Source organism: Melanaphis sacchari, unplaced genomic scaffold (assembly GCF_002803265.2).
Source record: "Melanaphis sacchari strain LSU unplaced genomic scaffold, SCAv2.0 Contig31_pilon_pilon, whole genome shotgun sequence".
In the NCBI taxonomy this organism is placed as follows: Eukaryota; Metazoa; Arthropoda; class Insecta; order Hemiptera; family Aphididae; genus Melanaphis; species Melanaphis sacchari.
Window position 1 is genome coordinate 1,367,498 of NW_020271193.1, and position 25,267 is coordinate 1,392,764.

General features: G+C 20.9%; 4 protein-coding genes across 5 annotated transcripts; all 4 read left to right on the top strand.

Annotated features, from left to right (window-relative positions):
• Positions 1-7,820: 7,820 nt before the first annotated feature.
• LOC112596284 (zinc finger protein 25-like) lies at positions 7,821-11,978 on the top strand. Of its 2 annotated transcripts, none has more exons than XM_025341876.1 (2): positions 7,821-7,896; positions 11,491-11,978. In XM_025341876.1, exons 1-2 carry the CDS (start codon positions 7,872-7,874, stop codon positions 11,817-11,819), a joined length of 354 nt encoding a protein of 117 aa, XP_025197661.1. In that variant the 5' UTR covers positions 7,821-7,871; the 3' UTR covers positions 11,820-11,978. The 2 variants fall into 2 exon arrangements, with proteins under 2 accessions (XP_025197661.1, XP_025197662.1); XM_025341877.1 differs by lacking the exon at positions 7,821-7,896 and adding an exon at positions 10,291-10,544.
• Positions 11,979-12,925: 947 nt separating this feature from the next.
• Positions 12,926-15,238, top strand: LOC112596289 (zinc finger protein PLAGL2-like). The gene is made up of 2 exons (XM_025341883.1): positions 12,926-13,202; positions 14,530-15,238. Exons 1-2 carry the CDS (start codon positions 13,196-13,198, stop codon positions 14,754-14,756), a joined length of 234 nt encoding a protein of 77 aa, XP_025197668.1. The 5' UTR covers positions 12,926-13,195; the 3' UTR covers positions 14,757-15,238.
• A 596-nt stretch (positions 15,239-15,834) lies between these two features.
• On the top strand, positions 15,835-18,240 carry LOC112596446 (zinc finger protein 586-like). The gene is made up of 3 exons (XM_025342134.1): positions 15,835-15,847; positions 16,173-16,403; positions 18,041-18,240. Exons 1-3 carry the CDS (start codon positions 15,835-15,837, stop codon positions 18,238-18,240), a joined length of 444 nt encoding a protein of 147 aa, XP_025197919.1.
• A 2,178-nt stretch (positions 18,241-20,418) lies between these two features.
• LOC112596285 (probable transcription factor Ken) lies at positions 20,419-20,984 on the top strand. Its single transcript, XM_025341878.1, has 2 exons — positions 20,419-20,622; positions 20,687-20,984. Exons 1-2 carry the CDS (start codon positions 20,595-20,597, stop codon positions 20,929-20,931), a joined length of 273 nt encoding a protein of 90 aa, XP_025197663.1. The 5' UTR covers positions 20,419-20,594; the 3' UTR covers positions 20,932-20,984.
• Positions 20,985-25,267: the final 4,283 nt, after the last annotated feature.

Sequence of the window (25,267 nt, forward strand, 5' to 3'; positions counted from 1 at the left end):
AAACTTAAAACAGTTTACTTAAAATACTGATATAACAAATTTAGAACATTATTTTTATATTTTCAATTTAATTTAATAGAAATAAAAACTATATTTTTATAAAGTTTGGTATGAAACTATATAAATTTATAATTTATGTTCATTATATTATTTTAAATATGTAATTTGTAGTTCATTTATTTATAAACCAATATACTTCTTGTTAGACTTTGATTATTAAATATTCAATTAAAATATCAGTGGATAAAAAAATAACTGAATGACAATTAAATTATAATTTTTTTTTAATTATATAGTAAAATCTTTTATTAGAAGTGTAATTATCACATTATTATGAAATATTTTATAAACGATAAATGTTTGTCATTATTTCAGTAACTGTCATCATTGATATTAAAGTTGGTATAAAAGCTTAATAAATGAATGCTTTGCTTGCCACATATTATGAAATTGTTTGATAGTTATTATTTTATAGGCGTTTTGGACTCAACAACAGTATTTAGTTTGTTTATTGACTTATTGATTATTATTATTATTACTTTTGTTTATCATAACTATCATTATTATTAATTGTATTATTATGTGTTGTTGGCATTTTATCTTTATTTTAAAAATAATTTTGTTTTTATATTATAGGTATATTTAAAAACAGTGAACGAATCAGTTGTCCAAATGGATGCGGTCGTACATACAAAAATAAGATATCTTTGCAATGCCATTTAAGAAACGAGTGCGGTACTCAACCTAAGTTTTTTTGTCCATTTTGTGATAAAAAATGTTATCAAAAATCGAATATGAAATCGCATATTGTTCAAGTACACAAAACCTTCTGCAATATAGAACCAATTGCGCCATTACCATCATTACGTGGTCGCAGAAAATTTAATAATTAATTAATTTAACAACTGAAATCTCAAAATTACTGTGTTTGAAGACATAAAAAGCAATTAATTTGTGTAAGTGTTTTATTTATGTAAGAGTTAAAATGCTGCCTGATGTGTAGATTACATTTTTTAATTATTTAGTTTGCCAATATGTCTATAGGTATCCACAGATCTTGAGAGGGCAAAGTAATCAAAAAATTCATAAATAAATTATAATACAACAATAAAAAAAAAAATTATATTTTCTATAAAATAGTATTAAAAAATTTAAAAATAAATTTTTGTTTAAAAGTCTCTTATTTTAGAATAAAGTAAAATGTGCATTTTTTTCAAATTTGATTTTTATACCTGGAAGATGACTTAATGTACACTCATAGATAGATTACATCTAGTTCAAGGTCTAAATAAACATATTATACAATATTTAAATTGAATCATAGTGAAAAAGATTCTTATTTTGTGGCTGTTTGATATCTATACAAATTTACACTCGCAAAACAAAATATTACCTTTGTTGTTTTTATAAGTGCCTAATTTTTTGAATTATTTGTTAAAGCTGTTTACTACTTATATTTAAAATTATTTATTGAAGTGTTATAATTATATGTCTATTCGGAGTAATTAATATCAACTATTGTCAATTTCTTTAAAATAAAAGTTATGATTAAAAAGAACTGGTAATAATAAAGTGCAATCCTAATACCTTTATTTTTAATTTTTTTTTTATTGCTTTTCTTAATCTTAAGAGTTTTACAAAAACTATTCATAAATGTTGCTCTTCTATACATGTATGGTTTATTAAATTTTAGGGCAACAGAAATATTCATTTTCTTCGTACCAAACTGTATACAGTTGTCAAAATATCAGTTGTGGACGATTCTATCAAAACCGGGGTTCTTTAACCAGGCATTTGAAGTTTGAGTGCGGCAAGCAACCTAAGTATTCATGTACAATATGTGAAAAACGGTGTGCCCTTAAATCTAATTTAAAACAGCACATGATCGCTGTTCATAATATTATGCCAAACTTATGAGATTATTTGCTTGTATTATCCTATTAATATTTTCACTCTTTAGAAACCACGACTATCATTTGCTAATTTAATTTATTAAACATGTAAAACTTTGAATCATACAATAGTGTTTTATTATATCTATTACCAAATAATAGTTTAATATAGATTTATAATTTATATATTTGTGTTTTGATGTTAAAACTCAATATTTAAATCTATTTATTCATAATTACTAAAGTTTTAATCTAAATATTAGATTTAAATTATATTTGAATATACTCATATAAAGAATTTATAATTATATCTAAGTAGAATCTAAATAAGAATACAAATGTTTTATAATTTATCAGTCTTAATGTATAAACTATTTATTATTATTTATTGCTATGCTAAAAAAAAGGTTGAAATTTAAATTGACAAATATGGTCAAAAATTTAATTTGTATTTTAATATTATTATGTGTTATTTATTAATAAATAAATTTGTTACATTTTTTTTTTTTTTTTTTTTTTTGTATATTGATATTGCTGTTTATGTATGATTTATTTTTAAAAATAAAAATGTTAAGTAAATATTTTATTATATTATTCATTCACATTCGTTCATATGTTAAGAATAAAAATTTATAATAATTATCTTTACATTCCACTTATTATAATAGGTATAATATAACTAAGTTTAATATAAGTTCTATGCCAATTTTATAATATTTAATTAATACATTTATTTTATATGTATAGATGTACTTTATATTATACAGTATATAAAGTGTCTTACAAATGTATATTGGATAAATTCCAAAATATATCGCCATTTAAAACTAGCTACATTTTTTAGAATGTTCTATAATGATTACTAATGCCATATATTTTTAAATGTGTTAACTGTGTACGATATATTTGTATCTATATACTTAAGATAATTTTTTTTTTTCAAAAGTATTGAAAAAAGTAAGTTGTTTTTAATTTTTCAAAAATAAACCAATATAAATATTGTTTGTTATAACTTATATCTGTTATTTAATATTAAAAATATGTCTTAAATTATTATTATTATTAATTTTATTATCAGTATTATTGTTGACAAATGGCTAATAAACGGTGCTATTTTTACTTAACATTTTCATTGTTGTTTATTGGTATGATTATTATACAAATAAAATATAATTTTAAATTTCATACATCAAAATATTAGCAACTAAACTTAAAAGTTAAAATATTAAAATATTTTAAATCATAAAATAATATATATTAACCTATAAATAAAAAATAGTTATAAAATAAGAACGTATCAATTTATATCAATATCTTTTAAAGTCATATTAAATTCTAAAAGAAAATGATCAATTTATTAGATTCATATTTTTTCTCTTAGTATTGTCTTGATCATAATAATTTATCTTTTCAAGATTTCTTTTAATTAATTTTTTGCATTATTTTAATTCATCTTATTAGATTTGCCAGTTTAATATGACGTTAAAGATAAATATATGATTATTTTATTAAATTTTTATTATATGTAGTAAACTGTAGATTATAGTTAACTGATTGTTCATTATGTATGATGCATAGTTATATTAGTCATTTTGTATTAAATATTTAAATGTATAATTCATTAATATCTTGAGCAGAGGTGAATTTTGCAAAACAAGTAATAAAGTCCCCAATAATTGGGCTCTGTTTGACCATCCACCATTTTTCTTTATATCTTATAATTTCCCTTTTTAATAATTTAATGTGTCTAAAATTTCAAATACATATTCTTAGCTCAATTTAAAACAATATTAAGTAAACAGAAACCTTTAATAATCATGATAGTTATGTTTATTAATGATAATGTATTTTATTTAATTATCAATTACAGTGAAACCTCCCTTGACGGATTCCTCCAAATAATGGACATGTTTATGGATACTGGAACATTTTTATTATTTTCATATAGAAAAACCCCTAAATAAAATGGATACTTTTATGACAATTTAATTTTGATTTCAATAATTTTTATTATTAATATAGAATAATTGTGTAATGCCAATTTAATCTAATCTTAATATTATGTATTATAAATTATTATACAGTTATAGTTAATTTTATCTGTCCATTGTCGTGTCAATGAAATCATTTTCTAGATTATGTTCTGTGGAGTTATCCTATTTGTATTTAATTATGTTTGTGATTTCATTGCATTTTAACGTGGTAGGATAGGTTACTACGCATAAATGTCTTAACCTGCAAGTTACAGTAACTGATTTTTTCAATAAATGTTAATTTTTATTTTAAAATTATTTTTGTTTACATTTTTACTTATTTTTTCATGCACAATAAATTATATGTACAATTTATATTTACATTAAAATAATTTCATATGTATATCAACATATTCTACACATAAATAATAAATGTTGTACATGTGTAATTATTAATTTCTCCAAATTATTTTCAATAATTTACCCCCCCCCCTTGATTAGCAGACATCTCTAAATAACAGACAAAATTACGGTGACCAAGAGTGTCCGGTATTTGGAGGTATCACTGTATTATATTAGTTAGATACATAGTATTAAAATTAATTAATTTAAATCTTTTTACTTAAGTAATGTTCTCTGCTTACAAACTAGCAACAACTAATTTAGACTAAGTAGAACCAGTTTTTTGTTGCTAGCATTAATATTAGAATGAATTTATTACCAAAATTTATTTTCAAACTTAAAGGAAAGCATAATATTATACAGAGCATATTGTAGACTATTTGCTATGTTGTATATTTGTGACAGAGAAAATGCATCTGGATTTAGTATTCTCTTAGTATTTAAAAATACTAACCAACATTTTAAAACATAGATAATTTACTAAAACTACATTTAAGTAAAAACAATTTTCAGAAAGACACAAAAATCTAATATTACAACTAAATTATAGATTTAGACTTAAATGACTAGATTTATTTTGCAAAAAAATGTTAAATGTAAAATTAAATCAATGGTTATGTATTTACTTGCCCTGACTTCTTTACTTAATTATTTAAAAGTGATTAATTTTTCAATTTTTTATTTGTCACAAATAAAGTAGCTTATTTTTAGCTTGTGAAGATCATCATGAAAATAAAAATTAAGTAATTGTACACTGTCTACCTAAATTAATTATTAATGCTAAATCTTGAATTCAGGATTTTTACTAATTATTGAATATAACAAAGATTGTATTGTGTTCTATGCCAAGCTTCCTTTGCTTCTAATAATATTATAAAATATAAGTTTTACATGTGTTTTTAAATATTTGTTTTTTAAAATTTTATAAATTATTTCAGGAATTGCACAATTTGAAACCAGATTCTATTGTCCTAACAAACATTGTGGTCGAAATTACAAAAACAAATGTAGTTTGACATATCATATGAATAATGAATGTGGAATAAATCCAAAATTCAAATGTCAATTTTGTCCAAAGACATCTAGCCGATATTCAAATTTAAAACGACATATGATATCTGTACACAAGTATATTGACAACCAGCCTAATATCATTGAAACTTTGGTGAATGAACAAAGTTAAAATTATAATGCTTAATTATTATAACAATGTATCCATATTGTTACCTATCTTTATTAAAATAATTGTAAATCAAATATATATGTAATTATAATCAATTTAAAATAGTAAAATATATGTGGAAAAGCATAATTTAATGATACATTTTTCATTGATGACCTTTTAACATTTTATTTAAGATTTTCATTAACTCTATAAAGTAATTGTAAAATCATTTTAATTAATAATCATTTTGAGTTTAAAAATACTGTTTAGTGGCCAAGACTTAATCAGTTTAATTAATAATAAACAATAAAATATTTACATCATGGCAGCAATGCTTAATAATTTAATTTGTTTATTTTTTCTAATAAAATAAAATTTACTATTTTAAATTTTTTAAAAACACATTAGCTCAATTCCGTAGACTCAAACATTCAAAATTTTAAAGTATTGCAGTTAAAGTGATTAAAAGCAATGTGCTTAATATATTTTAAGCTAATTTTTTCATTCTGTAATTATTTATTCAAAAATCATAGACGCTGCTTAAAATATAAGTACCTATTGAATTATCCATAATAAAGTTCCTAAATAAATGTATTTATATTATGTATTTGATTTTGATTAACAAAATATTAAAATGTAAAATATTTATAACTAAATTATATAATTAATAATTTATTATTAACTCAATAAAATTGTAAATATTTTTTATTTTTTGTTGTTGTATAAATTAGTAATTACTAATATGTTTTTATTATTTTGTTAATTATTTTTTAAGATCATTTTTTTTTCATGTGAATTTTTCAAACAGTCTATTACTACCTTTAAAATGTTATCTATTAACAATATTTATAGTTTGGGTTTATACACACACATTTACACTGTTTTAGTATATTACATATTATATTTGGTGTATTATTTTTTTGATATTTTATAATGTTAAATTTTAATACTAGAGCTGAAGTGTGATGCATGCAACTATAAAATACTACACATTTTGATATTACAATAATATATTTCATTTCGTGGATAAAAATATGTTATACAAACTAAGGATATTTGACTAACCTTAATTTGATAAAAGCATATTTGAAATAGCACATAACTAATTCTGAGCAAACAAGCTATTTTTATCATATTTTTTTTTTCAAAAAAATTTTATTCAAACATTTAAAATCATGTATTTATTTATAAAAGTCTTGAATAGTTTTGACTAAGTTGAAATTACGCTCAGAATTTTTTTTATCATAGTGATATATCATAGATTTCAATATATATATATTTTTTGCTTTATGTTTGTGCACTTGAATACAATTTTCAATTTTGTTGTATTTAAATTCAGTCCTTGTTTTTTTCGTTTGTTTTTTGTTTTTTAGGTTTTTATTATTGTGATGGGTGTCGGCGTAAATATCGTAATATGGGAAGCTTAATTAGACACAAACGATATGAATGCGGTCTTGAACCTCAATTTCGTTGTGATATATGTATGAAATCATTTACTCGTAATACAACACTTAGAGATCATCGGTTTAATATGCATAACAATTTACCTAGTCATTTATAAAAAGTTTTTATTTAAAAAATATATGAATAATTGATGGTTTCTTATATACACCAATTTTAATATGAATTTAAGTACATTTTATTAATATATATATTTATTACTTTATTTTTATTGTAATAACTAATATACTATGAATAAAATTGGTTAACCTTGTTGAATAATGTATGTAATGTGATGTGAGTATATGATTATTTAATACTATTAATTGAGATTAAAATTTATTTTTCATTTTTATGTTGTTCAATTAAATTTTTAATGATAAAAACTTATTTTTTAATATTGCTAATGATTATTTGCATGGTATTTTATCATAAAAATTGTATAATTTATTCATTGTTATATAATATAATATGTTTATGATAAGTTTAACAATTCTGAAATACATTTCTATGTATTACATACAAAATGTTTTTACAATTATTCATGAAATAACTTAAATATTTTAGAAAATCAAGAAAACAAAAACATTTAACTACAAAACCTGTAAAAATATATTTTTTTACCAAAAATCTAAAAAAATATATTAGCTGGTTATTTGCAATTAATAATTACATTTTGATTAAATAATTGAATATTTTATTAAAAGGTACTGTAATTTTATAAATATTTTAATATACGTCATAAACTGTTGCTTATATATGTTTATATAAAAACTTGTTTTTTATTTTCTTAAGAAATCTGTTAATTTTGGTCAAGCTAATCAAAATATCAATATTTATCATTGATTATATTATTTTACTGGTTGTATCAAAGCTTTATTTTATATATTAGAAGTATTTTTACCTTCTTTAAATATATATATACTAACATAAACATTTTACCAAAGGTAATCAAACTATGTATCGCAACTTTGTGAGGCAACAGTGTTGGTCATTAATATGGAAGAAGATAAATTAATAAATGGTAATGATGATGAATATTAATAATAATATAAATATCTTATTCATAAAATGAGATATTTATTTTTGGTTTTCTGTGCATCATTTTTACATTTGTTGTTTAATAATTTATTGTTATATTTATAATATAAATTCATTAAAATAACTATTTTTATATTTAAGTGAGTAATTATAACTAACTATCTATTTAAATTTTTCAGGTATGATATTTTCATTTGAAGGACTTAAGAATCAAATTTATTTAAATTAAATAAACTGTAATTAATGCTAATTTTCTATACTATGTATAATATCAACAGTCGACAGATGATAAATGATCAGTGGCAGACTGAACTTAAATTTTAAATAACATAATTTCATGTTTAAGTATTTACCACCACCACTCCCTAATATCAAACCTCACAAATCCGTGGGGCTGTCCTCCACCGCTCCACCACTACAGTTTCCAAATTTACTCATTTTATAATAAAAATGATATTATACTTTCTGCGTATATTAGATAGGTAGTAAGTATCTATTTAAGGTATTTATTTGGAATTATTTTAAGTAATCAATAAGCATCTGAATTTGAATCTAAAATTATTATACACATACAATATATTTAAATATATAATACTATTCTTAATAAAGGTATCAAAAAAAAGTTTACATAGTTATGTCAAAATTGAGCTTTTTGGTCTACCACTGTAAATGATTATATGGGTGTTTTGTTGGTCATATATTATACCGAGTGTCTGAAGAGATGCATATATTTATTTTCTAAGCTTGGCACTCTCTCATTATTGTAAAGACTAGAAACTTATCTCTATTTTAAAAGTTTAAAACATTTTGGGAATGGTAACTGTGAGTAATTATATATATTTTTTATAAGCATAATATAAATATTTTTTTTTAACTGTTATCTTATTTCTTTAGAACTTAAGATAATTAAGTTCCTACTATGAATGAGAATATTTTTAGCTTTTTCATTGATAAGTTAACTTTCTTGGTTAAAATTTATAACTTGTAATACTATTTTGTACTGTTCTTTGAGGTAAATATTATATCATAAGTGTGTGTCGATAAAATGCAACATTTCCTGAATATTTCTTTGAAGAGTTGTTTTTATAATTATCTGATAAAAAATTTAACATTTATAAATTTGAACAAAACTTGTCTGTGAAAAGTACTTACTATGACACCATGTTGTTTATAGTATTATAATAGTTGATAAATTTATATAAATTTATAAATAATATTTTTGTATTTTATTGTTTATTGTTTACTATAATTTTGTGTCTACCAATGAAACAATATAATTTACTTTTAGTTAAATTTAATCAACTTAAACTTGAACTAATTAATTTTTTTAAATTATTCCTACCTCCAAATTAGAGTTAAAATAAATTAACTTTCTAGTTTCGAGTATAAGTCCATAATAGTGTAGAATAAAAAATGTATTATTGTATTATTGTTTATTAACAGTTTCAACGTAAAATATACTTTTTTTTTATTTCTAGCTCAAATTATTAAATCCCATTTTTGTCCAAACTGTGGTTGGTCTTATCAAAGAAAAGACTGTGTATGAATTGAACATAGAATCTCAATTCCAATAATTTTATTTTCTTTAAAAATGTTCTCAAAAATACAATCTCAACTACCATATGTCAGTTATTCATTAACCTAAGTTTTATTTCGGTTAAAAATATTACTTTTATCTATTAAAAAATATTAATATTTATTTGTATTATTCCTATATTTTAAGTTTCAATTTTTTTTTTTTTTAAATTATAAACATTTTATATGTTTTACCAAATTTTTTATGTAGTAATAATATCTTTGTCATACTTATAAAATCATTTTTAAATTCAAGAAATTTATTTACGTATTTTTACTCATTCAAAAAGTGTGAATAAAAAATAAATTAAGAAATATTTGAATAATTATTAAATTATACAATTGTTTATTATGATATTTGAATATTTGTTTTGTATAATATATATTATATATTTTATTATGCTTGCAGTATTAAATAATATCAAAAACAAATGTTATAGTGTCCAAATAAATGTGAAAAAAGTTACAAACATAAAAATAATGTTGCATAAATCTGAAATTCCTCCTCAGTTTACTTGTATCTTTTACACTAAAAACTTCAGAAGAAATGAACATCTCAAAAAACATTTAATGTTCATTTATAAATTTATTACATAAAATAAATTCTATGAATTTAATTATTTGTGTTTTAGATTCTGAAGAGAGTGAAGAAACCTGTATTTTTCTGTTTATCTATATTTATAAATATTAAAATTTTCCATATTCTATTTTAAAATATTGAATTTTTGCCAATTTCTTATTAATGATTTCATGTATGTACATATTTACATTCTCTACACACTTTTAGACTCCAGTAGTTCTTATATACGAGTTCTAATAGGTCTTATATCCTTAATCCTGCTTAGAAAGATGATAAACACTTCTAAAAAAGAAAATTAAAGTGCATTTATGTATTGTATACATGAGAAAAAACTTCAGTTATAAAAATATACACTTTATGGTGATTATACTTGGATTAATGAAACATAAAAATCATTATTTAGCTGTCTTCCAGTATGCACTGTACAAAAAAATACAGGGTCTATCAATAAACTATGATGTACCATAATAATAAAGGTATAGTATGCAATATATGATACAAATAGCATTAAATAAAGTAATTGTGAAAAAAACAAAATATTTTGATTTGATTTATTTTAAATTTAAAAACAATTATTTAATTATTATTTATAATAGTGTAATTTGACTGAATTCCTCAATTGAAAATAAACTATACAAGTGTTTTAAATAGTTTATTATGATTTATAAATATAATATACTAGTCAGAGTAACTAATATATTGCATGCAACACATAAATCAACTTAACTGTTCTTACCAATAATAGTATTGGTTTTAAAATATTAACTCTGAGAAATATATAGATACATTTTATAAAATTTATATTTATTATAAATGTTATAATAAATAAAACAATAACCACAATGGTAAAAATCTCCTAGTTATTATAGAATAAAAAGCATTGGTAGATAATGTACTACACTCATAATTATAGATAGGTAGTACACAAAATAGCAATTGACTGCATATTGGAAGATGGCCAACTATATTTTATATATGTTTGAAACATTTTGATGAAAGAAAACAAATTTTAGAGGGTTATATTTGTACAAAATATTTAAGAAATACTTGTCTAAGACAATTTTCTTACATTTTAATTAAAATGCATATTTTGAAATTTGATTTATATATAAATATAGGTTATATTGCACTTTAATTTTTATTTTTTTTTTGAAAGTTTAATACTACTTATTTCTATATCCAAAACCCAATTATTTTGATTATTGTTGTTGTTGTTGTTGTTTTTTTTTTTTTTTTAATTAGGTTTATTTATTAATTATTATACAATGTTTGTTTTTATTGATCAAAAATGTGCTTATATCCTGTGCTTTAACTTTATTTTGTAGTAATACCTAGTTGATGTGTAAAAAAATATTTTGATATCAGGCATGACACACCTATATTTTTTACTTTTTATTTTTATTTGTTTTGTTTTGTTAATAGATGAAAGATGGTTGTGTCCGAAATGTGGCCGAAATTACAAACGAAAAGCCCATTTAAGTTTTCATTTGGCCAAAGAATGTGGTGTTGGTCCTCAATATAATTGTTCGAAATGTTTTAAATTTTTTAAGCGTAGTAGTCATTTGAAAAGTCACCAGTTATCATGTGGTGATGTCTCACCAAAATTTCAATGTGATATTTGTAAAAAAAAATTCACACGCAAGGACAACATGAAAACTCATAAAAACACTATACATAGACTTTCTGATCCTAGCATACCAAGTGAAGTTTATGCATTTTATAGTGAATGGCAAATTGGAGATTCAGATTAACATCTAATTATATTTATAAAATGTTAACTAAAAGATAAATAGTTTTTTTATTTACCTAATTATGTATGTTTAAATATTAATAATATGTTTTTTTATATTAATATTCAGGTATACTTATAGAATGTGATTCAAAATTGTAGATAGTACAATCAATTAAAATGTGATAACCTGCAAATTGAAATGTTTGAAAATTCTTTTTTATTTGAATATATTTATAAATGTATGCAGGAATTCATATTTACAAACAACCACAAGGTCTACAAATCTGTTAATAATTAAATGGTTCATAATTGTCAATAATAATGTTTAATAAAGAAATAGAATCTAATTGTGTTTTCAACATTGATTTTTTATTATTGAATTTTATCAAGTAACCAAACTCTATATATTCTTCGCCAAGTAATTTTAATTGATTTTATTCTTATTTAGATGTATAATTTATTTGTTGATTGATAAACTGAATAAGTTTATATTCGGCTTCCAAATTTTAAAAATATACTTCTTGTATATTTGTGATATATTTATAAGGTGACAAATTAAGTACCTTATGAAATATTATACTTTTAAAACTTGAGTTGATAATAATTTATTACATTTTATATGTGTCTAACTGAATATCTTTAATGGTTTGTTTATATTTATGTATATAATTTATTTACATATTTAAAAACCGCGAATGTGTAAATAATAAATATAAATTTTAAAATATATAAAGTATAATTATTAATATATAATACTTTAAATCATTATTGATTTTCATAAACCAAATTAATATTTCTAGTTTATTAATTTTGTAATATTTTTTGTCCATTCAAAAAAAATATTTATACTATGATGCTTGGATGTATAAAAGGTCTCAAATTGAATGTGAAACAATTTGTTCAAAATATTGAGTAATATTCTACATGGCTATATTTAAAAACTATAATAAATGCTTATTTATGCTTATTAACATCAAGTTAAATCATTGTGTAATTTTTATTACATGAAATATTATTATGATTTTATACATTACTAAAATATTAATATTTATAATTGTTTTCATGAGTATTTTTATTTAATTATTATGGTGTTTATTATTTTTTAGAAAAACCAACTAGAAAAAAAGCAGAAAACATAACTGAAAAAATAAAAACATCAATAAGAACAATAAAAAAGGAGATTTTATTAAAAATATTTGTGCTGTATCAACATCTTTTAAACACTTCAATACTTTGAACAAACATCAACGTAGCCATTTATTTCTAGAAAATTAAGTTATTCTTCCATTTCAATGTGATGAATGCAATAAAAAATTTCAAAAATTATAAAACATGAATACACATAGAGCACTAATTCATGGTGTGTTATGGATTTATTACTGTAATAACTGAAAAATGACAAGTATAACTATACAATTATATTATTATGTATAATGTATATCATATTATTATAAATGGTTATATAAGTATTTATTATATTTAGTTTTTTTTTATATTTGATCTTAAAATAATAATAATTTGATTAATTTGAATTTTTTAGTTATGATTTACTATTGTAGTATAATGTTATCAATAGAGATTTGTTTAGTTTATAGAGATAAAAACCTTACAATGAAAATATCTTAATTTTTAATGTAGTATGCCTAAGTTATAATTGAATAATCTGATCCTATACTTGATGGTATTTAAATTACATTTTGGTTTAGAGAAATTTTGAGAAATGTACTTGATGTGAGAAGATATTTTTTACCTTCTAGTTTGGCATTGTGGTATAAATTTGTCTATGGTAGACGGCACATATAGATCTGATCCTACGTGGTTTTTTTTTAATTTATATCCTACTCGTAGAATCATATTTAGTCATTTTATTTTATTGTTGTATTTGCTTTCAATTAAAATACTATTTCATTTTATTTATGTATATTTAATATATAATCCATGTAAGATTATTATTAATATGCCATTGAGCTGTTGTATCATGAAATGAAGAAGATAAGAACCAAACAATTTTGAAATCAGTTAAGAAACATCCATATAGATTAAAATATAATCAGATTTTAATATCATCTATTTATTATTTATATAGAATTCAATTTTATGTTGTTATCTTCAGAATTAATATTAGAAGAGAAAATTAAAAATAGTTAGCCACACTTTTTCTAGAGATCTAATTCGCTTACAACTATTTTTAAAACTATATATTTTAATATTTTCCTGTTACATTATTATTAATTTATTATTTTTTAATGTTATTAAATATTCTTTTTATTAGTTTAGTCTTAATAAAATACAATATATGTGTATCTTACATTTTTATAATTATATACATAGACTATATTTCTTAACATTATTTTTTAAATACAATATTATTATATCACCAAAATTTTACCACAGTTTAAAATAAATAATTCTAACAACAAAAGGACTTCTACTACTTATTAGGTATATTTTTAATATATTTGTCACTATGTTGCCAACTAAATATTATGTTTAAAATTATTATTATTACTATTAGACTAGTAATAAAGTTTTTTTTAGTATTTTAACCTATAATACTAGATAAATTTTTAAAAAAAATTACTTCACATTGAATTAATTATTTACTTTTATGAATTTAGAATAATCTTTTATTAGCTTTTAAGTGCTTTTCATTAAATTAATAAATTCAAATATGTATGTATGAATTTTTAAATTTTATTTTATTATTAATTATAATCTATCTTTTATAGGGATAGCACAGCTACAAAATGGTCGATGGATATGTCCAAATAATTATTGCGGTAGAACATATAAAAAAAAGTTTTCATTGTATCGCCATTGTCGACAAGAGTGTGGTGTTGAACCTCAATATCGATGTTTGTATTGTATGAAAACGTTTAAACGCAAAGAATCACTCAAATCACACTCTATAATAGTTCATAACTCTTTTAACTTTGACAACTTACAATTAAAATAACCTAAAAATACAATTTAATATTTTAATTTTCAATGGTATACTTAGTAGCCTTGAAAGCATTCAAAAGATGATTTCTCCCATTATATAAAAACTTGTTCAAAAAAGTATACAAAGTTTGTAATAAATGGAAAAAATTTTTTTACAGGAATTGATACTTGGCCATAGTGTTATCAACAGAAAAAAAATAGGATCGTTAAACATCCAGTATGGTTTTTTCTACAGATATTATATCTTATATATAAACTCACATACTGAAACAAAAACATTAAAATAAATGTAATAAAAAGTAACTATAATGAACCATCTATGAATATTACTTACATTTCTAACCCATAACTACCCTTAGACTAAAAACGAATCACTTAATTCATCTGGAGGTTAATAATAAAATACATTGTTACCGAAAGCTGCTAACACAAAAATGCAAGAAATAAACATTTTGTAGATTAGATAAACTTGGAAAAAATCTACTTTCAAATATAAATATGATTAATTTTTTTTTAATGAAACTATTTAATTTTAATTTAATTTAGTTGCATCAACTTGAGAAAAAAATTGTAACATAATATGCATAAATTAATTTTTTAAATATAATATTTATAATATTCATATTTATATCATTGGACTTGGCTACTGTTTACTGATGTTTTCTATTTCAATGAAACTATAAACAATATACTTTTCAACAATTATTAAATATAAAGACTGAACTTCAATTAAATATTAAAATAATTTGTAATAAGTAACTTGTAACTTGTCAAACAGATGTTAGTTTGGCTTGACTTAAAAACATGTTGTGTTCTGTGAGTACCTATTAGTTACGATAGTCAATGAAACTATCCTTATTTTTCACATTTATAATATATAAATAATAAACAATACTTATGTATGATTTTCCAATTATGTATATAATAAAACATGCGTACTATCGATTGTAAATGTTTATTATGTTAGAAGAGGTATGTAATATGTGTGTGTATGTACAAGTGTATTGAGTTATATATACTATGAAATAAATGTAAATATAAACTATTTTCAAAATTGTTTAATTAATGATATTAAATTGTTATTAAGCCACATGCTATTGCACTGTAAGATATATGATTTTAAACAGTTTTATAATGTATAGACTTAGGCAGTGTTGATATCTTTTATTTAACTATTTTTATCTTATTTTTTTTTTCCATAGCATAACAATGCTTAGTATTTAGTAGGTATATACATATATATAGATATTAAATTATTAAATGAATAAGTATAAAGATTTTAAATTTAAATAACAATTGTATATTAAATAACTCTTATTCTTATGATGTTAAAAACTGCTTTTGCTTAATTTCTCTACAGTTTTAATTGTCTTACATATTTTTATTAAAAACATGTTTTATCATAACTCATTTTTATTGAATTTTACAGTTTGTTCAATCAGTGGAAGGTATATGTGTCCAAATACATGTGGTCGAAGTTACAAAGAAAGACACAATCTTATTAGACATTTAAGAAAAGAATGTGGTGTTGCTCCTCAACATAAATGCATCCAGTGCTCAAAAGCTTTTAAGCATAAAGCACATTTAACTAGACATTTATTATCCTGCTCTAATATTCCTCCAAGTTTTGAATGTATATTTTGTGGTAGGATGTTCAGATGTAAAGACACATTGAAAAAACATAATTTATTAGTTCATAATGTATTTGAATAATTTACTGAATAACTTGTATACTATTGTTAATGTTAAAAACAGTTAAATCACAAGATTTGTATCATGATTAAAATACATGTAATATACAGAATTTTCATTTAAAACTTTTAACATAATATTTATACTAAGTTATTTTTTAGTTTTAACAATATTTAACTTGAATTAGTTTAATTGTGTTAAATTACTTAGAATAAAATGAAAGGGTTGTTAATTATTTTATTAAATTTAATTATCAAAGGATTTTTCTTATTTATCCCAATTTTATTAGTATCAATTTTTTATTTTCAATAAATAGATTCAGACAACATATTATAGTGTTAATTTTTAATTATCTTACAGATTGTTGTTCTGAATTTTTCTAAATAAATATATAATGTTGTTAAATGTATACTATATCAAATGTGTTTATCTTAAACGGACATTACTTTAGTTTTCATCATAGTAGGTTTATATTCAAATTATTGTAGAGTTAATAAATTATCCAAATTAAAAAAGGTAATTGAAGTTTTTTGGAGGATCATATTAAAAAAGTAAAAATTTAAATGAAACAACAATTTAAAATAAATTTTAATAAAGTATGTAGTGCAATATAAAAGTATAATATAATTTTGCATGTAATATATAGTACTTTCATATATATGTTGTAGAAACTAATTAATATTTAAATAGTATTTAAACACAAAGTTTAATAATAATTAAAATAAAATGTGCTGATTACTGAATAATAATTCCTTTTTAATTAATAGCGAAATATTTAAACCTTGTTAAATTGTATAAATCAATAAAATGGTAAAGTGAATAAATATTTCTCTATTTTAATATTTTTGTAGCAATTACAAATGATATAAAATAAATGTATATTAAATTTAAATTCATGTAGTTAAACAAATTATTAAAATCCTTATAAAAAAAAAAAAAAAAAAAAAATAAAGTAATTATCATAAATACAAAACAGTTTTTTAATTTTTTAGAACTTTTACTAAATATAATATATTAGTAATGCATCAATATAGAAACAAAATTAAATTTTTTATACAATAAAACTAAATTATATAGTATGAGCTTTATTTATAATCAGGTATGATAATTATTGTAATTTATAATAAAAAATCACAGTTTTAATTATAAATTATTGAGTTTTATTAAGTCCATAGAATGATGTTGAGTGATGCTCAGCATATGTAAATGTTTAAAATTTTTTGATTGTGTTTGTTAAATTTCTACTGTAAATTATTATGCTGTATTAATTTTTCTAACAAAGATATTAAAATTAAAACAAAACAATATTTAGGCTTTTATAAATAATTTAGATTGTCTCATCTTTACTCAGAAAATTGAGTTTTTGTCTACTGTTTTGCTATTAGTGGACTTGATTTTATACGCATATAATGTTTTATTTAATGAAGACTAAGTTATTAAAACAGTTAAGTGTCCTCAAAATTAAAAATAATTTTCTCAGTTTTCAGCTATTTTTATTTGAAATGAATAGGAATTTACTTTATTATTCTTTTGAATAAATGCTGATTGCTTTTTATCAATATGATATTTTATCATGATTCCCTAACGTCTTTTATTTGTTTGCAGGTTTATTAAGCCGTTGGCCATGTATGAACAACTGTGGTAGAAGCTATAAGAACAAAGGCGACTTAATACGACATATTAGAAAAGAATGTGGTATTCCTCCTCAATACAGTTGTGATACTTGTCGTAAAATGTTTAAACATGTTCATCATTTAAAGTCACATATGATCGTAGTACATCAGAAACTATTTAAAAGCAATTAACAGCACTTAATTTATAATACCTACGTAATCTTGTAAAATATTATGCTTTAATATGTTTTCTTTGTATTAGTAAAAAATTATTTTTACGTTTTCAATTTACTGTGAATTATGCAACATGAAAATTACAAACGAAATTGCAAAGATATTATTCAAATATCCAAATCAATTTTTCAGCCAAGAAACTTGTGAAACAAAATTTGTTTAATGACACATAAATAATAAATGTTGTAGATTCACAAGATTCTTATCTAATATATAGTTTGTACATTATACAATAATTAGATTAGATGATAAATTATAAAATATTATACCTATTTTAAAAATTATTTTATTTCTATTAACTAAATTAAATTAAGTATATTTTGTAATAATTAACAATGTATCATCTACAATATAAAATTAAATAACTTAACACCATAGCTCTTAAGTTTAATATGTTTCTTTAAGTATGGTAATTGTTCCTTATTACAAACTTCTTTTTTACTTAAACTATTTTATTTTTGTTAATTACAGATTTATTTTTGTTGTTCATATAATATCAACTACAAACATTATTAAGCTTAGTTTAAAAAAAAAATCCAAAATTATATGATTATGTTACATGATTGAATAAACAAAGTAAATGGTTAAATTGAATTAAAAATTAAACAATATTTTAAAATTCATTGAGAAAAATATAAATAAGTATAAATAGATTGTCATGATTTTAGCGGTGAGCAATATAGTAATTTTTTATTCAGTTAGGATAAATATTGTTTTTATTAATGACAGAGTGTAGGTATTTAAAATTTAATTGAACAATAAATTTGTTTAAATAAATACATTAACAAATCAGTAAATTTTCAATAGAAAAATAATTTTGAATATATATATTTAAAAATTTAAAGATTTAATTTAATTTATAAAAATAACTATTTTAAACTTATTTATATTGTTTTAAAAATAAATAAAAAAAGTTTTAAATTATTTAATTTATAACACATAATATATATTGTATACATAATCATTTTTTTATTTATTAATAATTATATCTTCACATATTTAGGTAATTTTTCAAAGTAGCTGTGCTGAAATGAATATGGATGAAGTTATAAGTACTAATATAAGTAGATATAAGTAGACATATAAGAAATAATTTAAAGTTAAATTTCGATACAAGTGTGGAATTTGCTTAAAAACATTCAAACTAAGTAATAATGTAATAGTTTATATGACTAGGCATAAAACAATCACTACAAATATTTTTTTTTGATTTTAACTCAAAAAAAGTAAATACAAGAAAAAATAATATATATTGTGTCACATTTTTAAATTACATACAGATATATAGAGTAATGTTTTTTTTTAATAGTGTATATTCTATATTGAAAAAAAAAATACTTTTTTTATTTTTATTAAATTTAAAATATACTCGTGTGTTTCATACATTCAATGCTTCCCTTATGTTCAATGTTTAAAAAATTTCCCTATGTAAGATAAAAAAGATATCATAAAATAAATGTAGGTGCTATAAAATTTAAATAGGTTCCAATTTAGTGTGTGTAGTAAATAAGGTAAGTTCATTATGTATTTTACTATTACCGTGCATACCTACATTAATTTAATTATGAACTAATATAATGAATAATGATATTTTAAAATTCTAAGGAAAAAAATACAAATTAAATAATATAAATCTTTGTTCTGTTATAGATAGCTTTGGAAGGCCTATTTTAATAGGTACTATAAGAACATCTACTGTATGTTTATTATGTGTATACTTGTACTCAAAAGTAAAACTTTCAATACATCCAACTATCCAAGAGTATTTTTATTTGTTTGTTGACAATTTAAATTCTATGACATTAAATGATAACAAATAAATTGTGATTTTGTTATTAATCTATCTCATATTATTGCATTGAATTTTTTTATTATTTATAATTTTAAATTTTATTTATTTGACATGATATCTTAAAACATCATTTAACATAGAAAACTATAAAATCATTTTATGAGTTTTATTTTTTAGTAATAAGATAAATAGAGTGATAGATTATTCAATCAAAATCAAAAATGATTAATTAGATATTAAATTAGTGTAATTTAACAGTAAAATTATTGAAATTTAATATTTGTATTTTTATTTAATAATAAATAGATGGTAATTATTCTATATTAAAAAACAATATATTAGCATTATCGTTAATATCCATTATAGCTGGTATATGGGTAGGTTTATTATTTTGTTACCTACCTTTAAAAAAAATAGCGTAAAAATAAATGTATTTATTATTTTTATTAACACAGCAATGGTTCACCCAATTTAACAAGCCTGGACATTTTCTTCGTGTGATCTGCCAAACTAACATATTATGTACAATACATTTTCTAACATAAATAGTAATATCATATATATTGACAATAGAAAAAAATATAATTTAGTTTGTTTTTCATTTTGATATAGGATCGTTCCAAAGGTCAAACTTGTTGAAATTATTATGTCCAAATAATTGTGGCCGATCATATAATCATCGTGGAACATTACGCAGGCATCTCAAATATGAATGTGGTGTACCGCCACAGTTTAAATGTGAATACTGTCCTAGGACTTTTGCTCAAAAAGTCAATCTCAACAAACATCAAATGGCTGTACACAAAAATATTTTAGATGCAATGAGCATGTGCTTTGTTGAATTATGTGAAAAATAAGTTATATGATAAATTATATATTTTATGTTAATTTTTAAGAAATATTGAGTCTATTGTCTAGTTAATTTTAGTTATATATCCTTAAACCCCTAATGGGGAACTATTTTTTTTACTATATTTCTAAGTTTAATGTTATTTATTATAGTATATGATTTTTTTTTTTTTTTGTTGCAACAACATATAATATAATTAATAAAATAAACTTTATGTTAAAATTTAAAATAAATTTATAGGTTCTTAAAATAAATGTGAATATTATTTTATGGTATAATTACAGTCTATATTAAAAACAATACGTAGATTATATTGTATTAGTACATACTATATTTTTATAATGATTAATTAACATAAATTCATATCAAATTAGAAGATTATCAAATATTCAAATACATTTTAAATAAAAATATTTTTTTCATACATTTACAATTTAAAAATTAAAATTTCAAATCATAAAATGTGCTTAATAAATGTATACAACTAGGTATACAAGGTTATCTGAATAAGTTTCTACTCTCGTCATTACAAAACGTTTTATACTTACTTATATATATAATTCAATGTAGTTGTCAAACAATATTTTTTAAATTACGTATTAATAATTTTACAATTAATTTATTATTGTAATCATTTTTAAGTTTCTATCTTTTTAAATAACAATGTATACATATATATATATATATATATATATATATAAATATAATTGATTGTTAAAACTACTGAATAATTAAAAGCTAAAACTACTTTAATAATTATCTCAGCTAACTTAAAATGATTATAATAATTTTTATTTAACATAAAAAAATATGAAAATTGAGTATTTTTTTATTTTCAACTCATAAATAAATTATTAAGCAATGATATTTACTGATAATTTGTTCTATATTAATAGCATAATATTGTTTCATTGGTATGTATTTACTTGCTCTCTTAATAACCATTTAAATAATGTCATCAATTACATACAAGACTGTTTAGAGCTATTTCATCACTCTACATATGTTGACTTTATTTACATTGAGACATGGAACTTTTTGATAATTTGGTCAATCTCCCACTCTAAACAGTCTTGATTAACTCAATTGTAAAAAGCAAAGTTTATTTATGATGATATTGACTTAAATAATGTTTATAAAATAATACTGTCAAAAACTCACAAATATTTCAGTCTTGTAATTGGGTATATAATTCAACAGTTTATAACTTTTTTCAATATATACCTCCTTAACTCTATTACTATTTTTTTCAGATTACTCTGATGTTTTAAAAATGGATTTTTATTGCAAAACTTTATATAACCACATATATGTATATATATAATAAATTGTCTTATTATTTTCTTGATTACCATTATTTTTAGTAATATCCACAGATATATATCTGTGGTAATATCTTCATTGTACTGCAATTAAGTACAATAACATTTTCAAATTTTAATGTATCAAATTACTTAATTATATCATAAATGTATTAGGTATTCTAGGTGTCTAGATACCAAGGTGGTATTAAACACAAACTGTAAATTGTGCTAATCATTGATTACAACTATATTGTCACCATATAAATTGACTGCTGTCTGTTATAATTTGAATTTTGTTGATATAACTGTACAAGAAATTTAATTAGTAATAACCTGTTTAAATAACATATTTCAATTTAATAATTTTTGTTGTCAATAAATATTATTAAATTAGATATTTTATAATACTTAATAATAACAATATTTGATACCCGATAAACATATTTTATTTTATATGATTATTTTTATAGGATATAATTAATTAACTAATTCTTAGAACTATTATAATAGGTACTTACTAAAATAGAAATTATTTAATGTTAATCAACGATAGATAATTCTTATATAGAATTATTTATTTTAGTAATAAAAAAAAAAAACTTTTCATAAAATAAATCATTTGGCTTTTTTACAGCATATTATATATCTATGTACATTGTGACATACAGTGTATTAGTTTTTTGATGTAAAAAATTTAGCTATAATTAATTTTAACTTAATGTCTTGCAGGTATTTTAATATCCAAACTATAAATGATTGTTGCTGATGATCCTGCTGTATACCTGAACTGATGTGGTCGTAAATATAATCTGAAGAGTCATATGATGTACGGATGCACAGTACCTAGACAATTTCAGTGTAACATAATAAATATGTTGGAGAAGCTTTGTATAGAAAGTCAGTCCCAAAAAAAATATAGCAAAAAATTAATAAAATTATCTTCTACAAATAATTTATTATATGTATACTATTTATATTAACCAACCATCAATAATAAACAATAATTAAACTAAATACTCTATACTCATGGATATTATACTACATACGAGAAGCATCTAATTTTATAATTTTGTAGGTATCTACAAGTTTGCTGGATAGGTTTAAGCAATGATGTCAAAGTCAGTTTTATGAGGTATTGCAAAGCAATAGTACTCACAAATCCACAATTGGTTAGGCGACTGCCCCGCAATTTTTTTTTTCTCCTTTCGAAATATAATTTTAATCATTAAGAGTAATAATTAAATTTATAAATTGGTAGCTGGGCTGTGTTAAAGGGAGGAAGCAGTTTATAATGTTAACTATGATAACATTATAATTATTATTATTATTTTAGCTAGTGTATTTCGAAGATTTACTATACCTACCCACCCTTAAGAGGTATTGCAACTGTAAAACCTGGATATAAGGATCGGAGTCACTGATAATATATTTCTTTAATTGCATCAGTACTTTTTTTAATTAAAGGAAAATATATATTGATTCCGTCACAAAGGGAAACAGCTAATATGGTACCTAATTTATTATTTTGTAGATTCGTTATACTAAATATTAAAATATTACAAAATAACTACCTACCTGTTTAGTAGTTCTTACTTTAAAATTTGTTTTATAGTTTTAGAATTAATTGTTCATTAATATTTTGTACTTATCAGCTTATTTTCAAGCAAAAAACTCATAGATTGTAAATAATTGTATTAAAATATTTTCACTATTTTTATATATTAATCTAAAAATTATTATGTATGCATTTTCAGATAGTGGACCGTACTTATCAAATAGTTCAAATAGTTGGAATAATGATTTACAAAGCAATAACAGTAATAAGAGGTTAAATGTTTACATTGATCATTCAAATTTCAAATTTAAATCATTGTATGAACTTCAAATGAAAGTATTAAATAAACAGCTTGAAAAAATTATGTTTAATAACTAGTACACAGGAAAATATATTTGATCTTAAAAAATTGACAACTAAACATATTCCTTGTTTGGATTATTTAATTAAATTTTAACTTTATGTAAAATAAATGTTGTTAAATTTCAATAAATTATTATGTTTATTAATGTTATAAATTGTTTTACTATATTTATAGTTATTTATTACTTATTAGGTACTTAAAAATACATATTTTAGTATTTTACTTATTATATATGATTGATAGGTATAGGTTGTGATTTGTGTCTAGCCATATAGCTGATTATATAATTAATGGTTGAAATGAGAAAAAACAAGAAGGATGCAAAAACATAAAAAAAAATATGCATTTCTAAATATTTTATTAATTAAGATAAAACTATAAGAGGCATGCATGTTTTTTAAAAGAAAACGAACTCTTTCTCCTTCAAAATTCAAGCACTGCTTATAATAGGTACTGTTTAGATAGTAAATATACCAGATAATTATCGATACTAATCGATACTTTAATCGATACTAAGACTGCATAATATATCAATGCCTATTATTATTATTTATTATTTATTATCTATCACTTATTAGTTATTAGTAATATTGTTAAAAAATAATAAATAATAAAATAACACATCATTATTATAAACAATAAATCATTTTTTTCAATATATTTTGATGTATTTTTTTATATGATTTAAGTGTTTATTGAGATTTGAATTATAATCGTAACCAATGCATTTATTACTATTATAGGCTCTGAATGTTATAAAATCAAAATAATAACCCGCAGTCCGCAATCTATCATAAATCATAATCGTTAAAACGTAAAAACTAAATATTATATATTATAGGTACATAAATAGCTCATGGAATTTTAAAAAAATCTCAATTTATTTTGATATTTTATATGTCTTGCGCATTTTATGTCGAAACTAATTCAGTAATGTACAAAATATAATGTATGTCTTTCGTTTATGTGTGGTGATAGTAATTTTATTTATCTATAGTATTATATCTAGGTGTAATATATTAATATATTATTATATATTTATATGTTATATAATATTTGTGTGTTATCTTTATTATTTTTGTGAAAGGTTTAATCAATTGGGTAATTATAAAGATCTTGA